Genomic DNA, 12180 nt, shown 5'->3' with positions numbered 1-12180 from the left:
GACTACTGTTTCATTACTTCTGTTCAGGAACAGCAAGGTTTTCTATTTGAATTCTTAGCCAATTCCACTTCCCTTTTCTTTGTTTCAACCTCAGTCTATTCTAGTGCAAAGTTTAGTTTGAGTAAGACAAAAAAAAGAAAAGACATTTACTAGTAACACCATTAAGCACATTCTGTACACATAAAAAGCGCTCTGAGCTATTTTATAATCAACTTGCCAGAATACACACAAAAGGTTATATGCAAAAAGCCAACAGGCTCTTTAAAGATCATTCTCTTCCATGTACAGTCAGCCTGATCTGTATTCCCACACTTGACTCCAGTTAGGAAAATATCTGTTGCTCTACTTTGGCACTACTACAAACACCTGGCTTGGCCAGGATTTCAGCCTTCCCACTCATAGATGCTGAGGGAGCCGTTTCAGAGAGAGTGTGTGCATGTGCGTCTGTATGTCTGTGTACAGAAGAATTTTAATTCACAGCAAAATCCTGTTCATCTCTACTTTATGACAGATTTCACAGCAAAGACTACGATGACTCTTGCTCCTATGTTTTGCACACAACCTTTTATGATAACCATTTATTTAGGAAACGTATCTTTTATCTGTGCAAATTTTTCTCACCTTGTCCCTCCCCATATTATGTCAAAAGGCACAAAAGCCATAAAGATACACTGTCTTGCAATGGTCAACAGTTTCAGATGTTCAGTTGCATTTTATCCATCCTCAGGCGGGCAACCTGATGGGACACAGTATTTTTCAATGTGAAGATTCCGATAGGGATATTTATGATCCCAAACACTTTTAAAGCTCACCAGTGCATGGCTTAACTTCAGTACACCACTTACTGAAAAATTTGTCTTACAGATTGAAATTTCTCACTGTTTGCATGAGAGCTAAAAATCAGTACTCACAACCTTACAAACTTAAAACTAGTAATAACATAACAGCATGGAATCACAATTTACATATAGCAAGCAACTGATTTTCTTGGATCGCCATTAAGCAAAGTGAGTGATGGTGATACTGTTATCTAACATCATATTTCTGGCTTCCCTGAATACATCCTTTTTTTCCCCAATGAGAAATGTGGTCTACTGAGGTTAATCTATGAGAACTCTAAGAACTTACATGTCATTTTCTAATGTTTGTAAGCCACAGGGACCTCTGCCAGCTTGTAACCACCTGGCTAAGGAACTCCTGGAAATATTAAAGACAGCCAGCATTTCCAATGTACATTGTAACAGGCTGCTGCACACATACTACGCAGCTGCTTTGGGCTCAGGTCTAGCAAGAGTCTGTTACTTCCACGACATGTCAAGCCGATCTATTGCTTTGGTGGCAAGCACGTTGCTTCTGAAAGCAGAAACTGTGCTGATTTACTAAGCACGAACAGAGTAACAGTACTGCACAGACACTGCAGGGCTGATGCTTCCCAGGGAAGCTGGGAAAGTCGCAGGCAAATTCTGTGTCAAGTATAAAGGTTATGTAAAGCTACAGGGGAGAAGCAGTACTGGAATCTTCTCATCCAGATGAAGAACACTCATTTGACATCAAGTATTTCTGGGGAAAAAAATAAACACAAAACATCCTACTTCAAAAATATCAAGGGACTGGATGGATATCGGAGCCAGATTTCAAAGCCTCAAAACAGCCAACAACTCAGATTACCAGATCTTCTCAGTTCTGTGGCTCCCTCCAAACTGCCACACACAAACAAGGTTTTTATTCTTCATGCCTATTTTATAGACCAGAAAAACACAAAAAAGATACAAGAAACAAAATTCATCCTTGACAGTTGAACAGCAAAACATGTTGGTGGTGGTTTGTTTTGATTTGTTTGGGTGGTTGGTTTTTTGTCATTTTTTGTTTGTTTGTTTTTAAAAAAACTGAAGCATCCCTTTCCAGTTCAACAACTAGCAGATTATCCTACTATTTGAACTCCTCCCTTCACTAGCTAAGTGTACACATGAATCTCTTCACTCCACCATACAGCAGAAAGGTTACGTGCCAACAGGTATGCACTAATTTATTCAGTGACTTCCCACATCCTGCAGGAGAAATGCAATTCTCCTGCCAACAAAGCATGGATGACTTTCAGGTTTAGGGCATTTTTATCTTCCATCTGCTTTGTGATGCCTTCTCAGCACTCCACACACATGTTTGATAACAAACAACATGCTCTCAAAAACAGATCAGAATACAGAAAGCACAAGACAGCTTGGAGCTTGTAATTTCTTTGCACCTGAACCAAAGGACTAGTCTACTAAATATGAACCATCTGCCTCACTCACTCATCTGTATTTTCAAGCAGAATGCAAATAAATAAAAAGATAGTCTTGCTTACATAAATAAGTATTCTTTTAAATTTTCCTTGCCTTATTAGGTATAAAGGTCAGCCACACGACAAAACCAAAAAAATCAACATGTGTACGTCAGCTACAGTACTTCCCCCCAAAGTCCAGGCTGTAAAAAGGCTGCCACAGTAACAGCTGTGTGCACTTACAGGGTCACAATAATACTCATATTCCCAAAGAAATAAATCAAGATTCAGAATATCTTTCTTTTTTTTCAATACAACATGATTATCTAGGGGAGCAGTGGCAACATTCCAGCACATCTGGATCAGCCTCCCAGAATTACTCAACAGTGACTCACAGATCAGTCTGCCTTTCGGTTTTTTTTTTTGGATTTTTTTAAAGCCTTTTCCTTGCAAATCCTTTTACGGTCTCTGTCTTTCATCACTACAACCAATTGTATCCATTTAAATACCATTCCAGCTGTTCTTCTCAATGCTAAGAAAAACAGGTAATGAAGAAATCTATAGAAACAATGAACATGTTTCAGCAGTTGACTGCTCCTGTGCCTCACAATATGTAATGGAACAGCACTACATGCTTCAGAAAAGTGAAACAAAAAAGGTGCCCCCTAAGAATAGCTTATGATACAGCATTTATAATTTGTTTAAACAAGCAGAGTCCTGGGAGAATATCGTCAAGGAAGCATCTAACAGAAAACTGATGGGGGAGCTATGTACTCATGTCTAGAGCTAAAGCGTAATTCAATCCTGACCTCCTTCAAAGACCAACTGCCTTGTGCATTTGTTTCAAGTGCAAAGCAGATGTTTCACATACAAAAACTCCCACCCTTATACTCTACAAGGTTTTGCTGAAGAAGCTACTTCGAATACTGTACTTGTCCCCTGAACAGACCATTTCTCAATGTAGGGTGAAGGAAGGAAGACATACTCTGACATGTTCTGATCCAGAAGCCTTTCATATTTTCACCTAGTTTGAGCAGTGAAAGATTTAACATGAGCTCTAAACAGAAAACAACTATTCTACAGTTGTCAGAATTTGCCACTACCTTTAACCAAAACCCCTTACTGAAGTCCTTATTCTTTCTCTAGCCTATTCCACCTTCTCCCATGAGCTTATAAATTAGCATGATCTGTGTTCCGAACCAGGGAAGAAAACTGATCTGGCTGAAAACTAAGTGTGTTTGGCTGAATTGTCTTTTTCCTAGTGTATCAGTTCAACCTTTGAAGGAGGCTAAACAGGAGGCAAACCATTGTCAGTATCACACACGCTCTTTAGATTGTGAAGAACCATCAACATACAAGATCTAAACGCAATGTGTAAAAGAGAGAAAGAAAATAGACTTTCTGGGCAGCAGGCTTGCTTTAAGTAGCCTTGTGCTTCTGCCATGCACTTCGGTCTCCTGAACCTTGTCAGTCTAACCACGTGTCTGACAACTCAGTTAACTCCACTGGAGCCTGGTTGGATAAAGAAAAAAGAAACAGAAGTGCACACCATCACCCCCTACAATGCTGTCTTTTAGCTGTATCTGTTCCCTGATCTGACCCTTCCCCCTGACTGAATGAGTACGTGTACTTGCACAACAAAGGAGGTAGAAGCTGCCTGCGAAAACGAAAAAAAAGGAAAAAGAAAAAGAGAAAAATTCCATAAACAACCACCCTACGCAGCCCCCAATATGCAGTGAATTACAACCCAAAACTCATCGTACAATAGGGATTTCATGACTTTGTATGGCAAGGTTCTAACAATGAAAGTAACATTGGACATTATTGGTTTTAAGGCTTAAAGTTATGACCATGACGTAGCAGCAGTTTTACCTCTTTAACATGAGTGTGAAAGGACACAGACATGTCCAGCAGGATCTTGCGTTGCTCCACACGCCTAACAAAATCCTGTATTCGGTCTTCGAGCTGATGGGCGGCTTGATAAATTTCTTCTGGGTCACACTCTCCAGTCTGAGCGAGCTGTTCAGCTGCTTCTAGGAGCTTATCTGCATTGGTATATGTGTTCTGTAGAGAAATAAGTTAGTTCCACAGGATTAAATGGAAGAAAATTCGGTCAATTATTTTAAAGCCACTCCACTAATGAAAATGTAAGGACAAAGGAATGTAGTTTTCATTCTTCTTTTTTTTAAAGGTAGTAGTATATAATCTTACTAAAGATTTCATAATATTTCTAGATACTTTTTAATTTACTGTGAATGAATTCATTCTTCAGCTCCTTATTTATGTCTATTCAAATGTCTCCTCAATCCAGAACTTGGGAGCCTATTTATTCTTCCTTGGAATTAGTATTTTATATTCACCACTAGAATAAAAATCAGACTAAATTAAATGTCTAATTACTTGCAAATCCGCCTGTTTCAATATTGGAAAAATCACTAGAGTCATGGTCAGAAGACTTTTCAAATGTGTATTATTAGAGGTGAGAAAATTCTAGCTGCTGGTAAAAACACTTAACATCAAATCCACACATGCAGCAGAAAGGTGGAAAGTGACCAGGCACAGAAGAAAATTTCTCTCCATCCTTACAGAAGTGAGGTACCCAAAATTCACGTGTCAAGCAGATCCTAATTTGTCAAACAGCAACAATAGAGAAAGATTTAAAAGTCAGCTATGGCTGACTGTCAGAGTGGAATATTGTTCCAATACGTCATAGGATTAACAAATGCAGATCAGCAGTCCTACAAGAGACTTGCGTCAAAGCAGGAAACAGAATGGGACAAGTCTGGTACCTGCTGTGCTGAGAGTGCTATGGTCCAGAGGAGAGTGAGATGTTTAACAACTCATAAAGCTTAGAACTTGCAGCCTGCATCTGTATCTTTCTTATTAATTCAAAACAGAGATTCCAAAGATTTGCTATAATTTGCATGCTCTTTTTGAGCCTAACCTTGGGTTTTCACATTTTAGAATGGTTCTCATCAAGAAAGCACAAAAGAATGTTAACCTCTAGAGAAAACAGACGGAAGCCAAGGCTACACTAAAGAAGCTTTGCTTATATCACCATATCAGGTCTCCTGATAAGTCTTCACCACAGACTATTAAAAAAAAAAAATTATTGATAATATAAACTACACTTTTCTCACTTCTGCCTTTCCATCTTCTCCCAGCATCAATTATGTCAGGTAAAAACACTGCTTGCCAAGATAAATTGAGCCTATTTAAGTGTGCCTTTTTTTTTTTTTTTTTGCCATAAATACAGTATCACACCTCTAATTAACATTATAATATCCACAAAAGTTAAATCTAAGCCCAGCCCCAAAACTCAACTACGGGGCAGGAAATAAGAGCTCCCCTCCAGGGTCTCAAGCAAATTACCAAGCACAACCCATGACAGATTACATGACGCAGTGCAGCTTTTGTATTTGGGGGGAGTTCCCCCTTCATTTATTATGATCTATTTATGTAAGGAATTAAATCCATGCTGCTCCTTGAATTTTACTATGAGCATCTTGGCCCTTCCTTAACATTCAGTTTTTTAATTGCACAGAGAGGTAGAGAACTCCTCCCCAGTTTCCCTGGCAAGGCCTCCAGAGACTAACATAAGCCTACCCTTTTCAGTGGGGAGCACACTACTTGACGCTCCCAATCACTGGCTCAGGCCACGCTGGCCCAGAACACACTCTGATCTGCGCTTTGGTGTTTTGACTTCCACGGTCGCAGCTCACACGTGTTCAAGGAGAAAGGCTGAAGAGCCTTAAGGCACTCCTCAAACAACTACTTCATCAACCCCAAGAGCCACACCCAGCTGCAGATGGCTGAAACAGAAGTTTCCCATTTTAATGAAAACTTTATCTCACATGTGAAGCATTGTTTATGAATTCCAGGAGTATCTTCCGTGTAACACAGGCCCAGGCACATCAGACTTCTCTTTCTGTAAGCTGATGGTGAACTGCCTGTACTTAGAAATGATCACAACCCAGATGCTGCTTCAAAAGGAGCTGCAGTTCTCAAACCTTAACAGCAGACACATGCCTTATTGCTAAAATGTCCTTTCCAAGCAGAGCTAAAATATAATATAAATACTTATCTTGGTAGATAATAACTGCCCTTTGGAATAAGTATCACAGCAAATAGGCACGCTGTACTAACTACTGCCTTCCCCAATTCTCTGCTTACTTCTAAACAATGCTTGGAGTTAAAAAAAGTAGTAAGGTGAAGATTTTGAAAGTGTTGGTCTCAAGGGCCAGAGAGCAGTTAGAAAACAGCAGGTTAGGCAGAAAGAACAGGAGTTCGCCCTTGAAGCTGCTTGTGCCAGTTTCATAAAATGACAAAGGAGCCTTCACAGTGACAAATTCAACAGAGTTGAATATATACACTTCCTCAGAATATCTCCACTAGCACACCCTCCCCAAATCCCAGGGGAAAAGAATCAGCCTGGTAAGAGCTTTAAGAAGTCTTCTAGTCCATCCCTCTGTGCCTCAAGGCATGACCAAGTATATTCCAGTCTTTAACAGGCATTCTCCTCCAAAATGCTGAAAGACTGTCCATAACAGAGAGTTTACCGCCTTCCCCAACAACATAACCCATCGCTTTCCTAGTCTTCCTGTTGAGAAACCTTCTCTACATATTCTTCAGAAAAAACAAACACCGTATTTTTAGAAGGCATATGAAGCGAGACATCATAGAAAAGCCAAAGGTTAAATTTAAGAGACTAGTGCAGAAATGAGTACTACTCACAATAAAGCAACAGAAGTGAGTGGAGGTATGGACTGAAATTTCATAGAAACTCAGTTTATTGCACAGTAGGAGGGGAAGAGAGACACACACGGATGGAGGGAGATTAACAGGTATACAGATCATTAAAAGTAGAAAAAATTAAGATAGATTATTCATTAAATACAAAGGATGCTATCACATTTAAGCATCAGACAACACACTTAAAATGAAAAAGCAAAAGTACTTTTCATCTAAGGAGCAATTAAATTGTGTAACTCATTGCCACAGGATCTGGCACACATTCCAAAAGCATAAATGGGTTCAAAAAGTAGCTAGCCTAATTAAGGGTTTGGTCCATCAGTGACTATTAAACTGGTTCTGATGTATCCTTCAGTTCCAGACATCAAATAGGCCCAGACAACCGGGAGGGTAAAGGTAACTTTTCAAGCATACAGTCCTTTTAAGACACAGACCTTTAGTTTGATGTATTACAGCCACTCACAGGTAAAGTTAAGAACCAGTTCAAATACATAACTGTTTTATAACCTTAAAGGAGGCAGTAAGGAAATGATAGGTATATTCAAACAAGGTTTGGAAGAATCTTTCTTGTATGTCTCTTACACCAAGATGACATCAGTTCTTTACTCAGATGCAGTCTGCACATGCAAAAAAGAACTTACCTGTGGAAAAAGATCCCACTAATAATTCTTGCCATACACCTTTCATGTTTTTTGAGCATAGACTACTGGCAAAAAGCAGATGTCAATCATAGTTGAAATATGAGAAGATGACTTAAAATTTCATGCAAAAATGCATGGGGAAGCACAACCATACTATTGATCTGCATCCAGTGCTTCTAAGCTGAAAATCCATGCCCATAAGTGAACTAGTTATGTCAAAATTTGCAGTCTTGACACTGACTAAATGGTGTCATGGATACAAAGATGACCATGGGGAGAGGGGAGAAAAAGAAAGGGAAAAAAAAAAAAGATAAGTAGAAAGTGAACTGGACAGGCTTCACAAGAAAAGTGCCACACAATTTTACCGTTGTGGGTGCAAGTCTAAAGGTGTTTGTGTAGCATGAATATCAACACAACAGAATTTAGGGAGGACTATTGGTCAGCTGACTTTAGACTATCAAGCGTTTCTGTAGTGGTAAGACAGCGGTAACTTGACTCTGGAACATGTTTTCTGTTTGACACACAGCTTATTCTAACATCTTTTTGAATGCTACTGAGGAATTGGCACCTCATTCACATCAAAAAAAGAATGAGGGAAGAAGCAGAAGGGAATAAAAAAAGAACAAATTTCACTCCGCTCAAAATCAGGAGTTAGCCTTCAATCAGGAACATCTCAACATTGTTGGCTGCCTGCATTTGATAAAACATTGCCGTGCCATTGACAGTTCACTCAACACTGCTTCCTCTCAACTTCTGACTAAAGCTGACTGAAAACCCCTGTTTATGCTTAGGATCCTATTAAAAAAAAAAAAGGCAACAAAACAAAACACAACAAAAAACGACGACAACAAAAAAAAGCCAACCCCAAAACACAACAAAGACCTGGATGAACCAGAAATGTAGGTAGAGAAGAAATCAGCTCAAAGTTATTCAGGCTTTAACAATGACTGCAGATTGGTGTCTTCTACTTGAACATAATCTTCTTTACAACACCAACAACAGGAATGCCTTTTGGGACCTGCTTACATTCAGTTTTAGAGCAAGTAAGAGGAAAAACTCAAGAGGGTGTGCCTCTCTTGGCAGTCACTACACATTCAAGAGTTAGAGATGAAAAAAATACTTATTAGATCATTTTGTCCATCCTTCTGTCAGTGGAAGATAGTCCCCTGTAGTATATTTATGTAAAGTTCTTTGACCAGTCTAAGTTTTCAGTATCTCCAAAAGTAGAATTTCCACCCATCCCCTAAAGAGAACATTTCAAACTCTAACATTCAGGTTTAGGAAGTTTTTGCTAAGTATTTGCTTCTCAACTTTCTACTTTAAAGTATAATGCAAATTCACAAGATACTTTTTTATATCCCGCTAACAGTTCTACACACTTCATCCCCTTTGGTTACTCAAACATTTTTTTCTTTTTTTGCTCAAATAGCACAGTATTAAGTATGAGATCACTCAGGTTTTGTGAAGTGTCTTACAAAAATAGATTCTTGCTGTCTGACCCAGAAAAATAAGTATTTCCACATGGAAAATATTACAGATTTTACTAAAAATGAAGTATTGGGCATGCATATGGAAAGTAATCCAGCATGTGTATATACAAAACTAACAATGCTTATTATTTTGGAAAATTTTATAAGAAATCAATATTGAGGAAGCTTTCTGATGCTATTTCAAGTCCTCAGTCACTGGAGTGCTCTAAGACTGTATTTACAATAAAATTTTATTAAGAGCTTAATCATCCATTAACCAGGCAATCTGTAAACACAATTCTGATGCATCCGCCATAGTAGGTGTCACTGCTGAGCTCCTGCATTTCACTTCAGGATTTTCTAATAATGCATCTTCTGGTTTTGACTGAAGGATCACTGTATCTCTTGACAAATCTTAGACATTAACTCTTGCCAATCATTAAGACTGGTCAGACAGTGCATGTTACTAATGGGGAGGATTCTAGCCTTCAGCTTCTCATACATTTTATTCACCTCACGTCCCCTTGTCAAGGATGCCACCCAAACCAACTTTCTGTTGTTATGCTCCCTGTATTCCTTAGTACCTATTTCTTTCAGCTTGACTCTTTCCTCAGAAAAGTGTGCTATCATCGGTTCCACTTAAGGCTAAAACTAGAGTCTTCCTATGGAAAAATGTGTTGGTTATCAGGAAATTCAGAACAGGAGGGCATATACAAACTCAATTGTATTTAAAGGAAAAATCCAAAGCCAGGTTGACCAGTTTGCTGGCTCACCTGGATTCTTAGGAGTTCCCCCCTTCTCCCTCATCAGACTGTTGTGTGGATTTGGGAGCTCCCCAAACTTAAAGTCAAGAAGCAGGGCTTTCAATTCATCTCCATCATCTCTTACAGGCTGCACAAAAGTTCAAATCCTAGAATCCCATGGAATTAAGTTACTCTAAAAGGAGAACTTTCATTCTTCTGCGACTCAACATTTGAAAGCATTGCAATGCTTTTGAAAATGATAATAATAAATAATAATAGCAGCAGCACCTCTGTTGGGCTTCAAGGCTCCCACTCTCTGTGGGGCTGTGGAAGTTTGTCTTTTTCTTATTGAAGCTGGAGCACAAAGGAGAAATTAAATAAAAGCTTGCAACGGAAACAAAACACTCCGTTCTTGGAACTGAATTTTTTTTTTGTAGTGAAGCTGCCTCTGCCCAACCCTTTGGTCCCAGAGCAAGACTTTTTCATGTATTTCCATGACAAATGTACAGTCCTTCATGTGATTGTTTTTACCTGTGCAACCTCTTCAAAGTCTTCATGGCGTTTCTGCAAAGCTCTAGCCCGATGAAGGGATTTTCCCACTCCAGTATGTTTGCTAAGGAAAGCTTCTCCGTGGTTTTCAATCCAATCCAATACCTGTGGGTACAGAAGAGAGACACAAAACCTCTGAGTGGGTGTACTGAATGTTGCAACAAAAAGACAACTATTCAAGAAACTAAGAAGCTGTAGAGGAACTGCTTATAGGGAACTGTATTGTTGGATTAAAACACAGTATTGCCATTGAAGGACATTAATTATATCTCATTAACTACTCAAGACAATAACTACCTCAAACTAGCTAAATCATTATGATTTAAGACTATATGTTTATTTTGAAGACTACCAAGGACAACCTCATTTCTACACATTCATCAATTTGACAGTAATCTGATCCAAGTGGCTGGACCCCTTGTGATGGTGTCTCTGTAATCTGTTTATGCCTTCAGCTGACATTTTTTGTAATGTAACACTAATGGAGTTTGTACATTCCCCAACAATGTTGGTGAATAACACAGTGAAGTTTTATTTTAAATAAGAAGTTGCTGCTTGTACTACATATTATTAAGTCAAGAAAAGAGATTCAGTAGTAGAATTCTTAACTAACACATCAAAATTGAGTTGAAATTACTATGAGATGAATGACAATGTCTGCATTCAGATCATATGAAGGATTTTGCCCCAATTCAGAAGAAGCATCTCCTCAAAACATCAGCTGGACATTAATTGTGTATTATAAACTTTATAGCTTGAAAAAGCAAGGAAGGAAAGACATTTTAAGGACATTAAAGCTTTTACCACAATGACTGGGTTGACAGCTTTACAAATAGTAAAAACTGTGCATTTAATTAGTTCCTGCATTACTGCACACATACCAAGTTTCTGATGAGTAAATGAACAAAACATCTGGTCTCCACACTAAGATATCTTAGCCATATCTTCATTCATTCATTAGCTAGCATGCATATGGTATTTAATTCTTTGGAAGATACTCAGAGGTTCAAGAATGGTGTTCATAATTAAGGACAATTGAACATAAGCAACTTTATTATGTCAGCTAACCATTTTTATACAGTACTTACGTAGTGGTGTGGAATACTTTACCTAACATTTATCTCTAGCATTCTTTTCATTTTTTCTTTAAAACCCAAGTATTTTGTTTTGTTTTTAATATACCTGCCAGAAACCTGTACCTTTTCTCTCCTTATCTCCTAGTATCCTTTAGTTGGGTGAGGTTTTTTTCCTTTTTTCCTGTACTTAAGGCATTTGTCACTTAGTGTAACTAAAGAGAAAGACCCCTTTTTTGTTGTTGTTGTTCCAAACAGACTGGAGAACCATTCCTGCAATATCACTCATGGCTACATTCAATACACGTAATCCCACCCACTATTCCCATACAAACATCCATGCTTTCTTTAGTAGAAAATTGAAACCATCTGGTGTGATTTTCTCATTTTTCTTGACCATTAGAATCTTTTTTTGATTTGCAAACTCTCTCCTACTGGACACCTTTGAAACAGCAATCCCATAATGCCACATAATACAGTCATCTCAAATCACCAACACTTCACTAAATCTTCATACTTCAACTTATGCAATGTTTGTTTTTCCTAGTAAGTATTGCCAAAAGAATATTATTATGTTTTCGGTCAATATAAGTTTTCATTTGCTTCTTTCAAGGAAAAGTATTGATCAGAGAAAGCAGAACGAGGATCCAAACATGACTTCAGTTATCTGTAAAGTTTATATTGCCAGTGCTT

General features: G+C 38.3%; 1 protein-coding gene across 1 annotated transcript in view; it reads right to left on the bottom strand.

Moving 5' to 3' along the window:
• TRIO (trio Rho guanine nucleotide exchange factor) overlaps positions 1 to 12180 on the bottom strand; it is a 247376-nt gene that overhangs the window by 126070 nt on the left and 109126 nt on the right. Inside the window, exons 10-11 of the mRNA XM_086468999.1 lie at positions 10397 to 10519; positions 4133 to 4324 (exon numbers count right to left, since the gene is read on the bottom strand). Coding sequence (XP_086325125.1) covers positions 4133 to 4324; positions 10397 to 10519 — 315 coding nt within the window. The remainder of the gene's footprint in view (positions 1 to 4132; positions 4325 to 10396; positions 10520 to 12180) is intronic.

Source organism: Leptosomus discolor, chromosome 8 (assembly GCF_034619465.1).
Source record: "Leptosomus discolor isolate bLepDis1 chromosome 8, bLepDis1.hap2, whole genome shotgun sequence".
NCBI classification, from domain to species: Eukaryota; Metazoa; Chordata; class Aves; order Leptosomiformes; family Leptosomidae; genus Leptosomus; species Leptosomus discolor.
The sequence above is the reverse complement of the archived record's forward strand: the minus strand, read 5'-3'. Positions and strand labels throughout refer to the sequence as shown.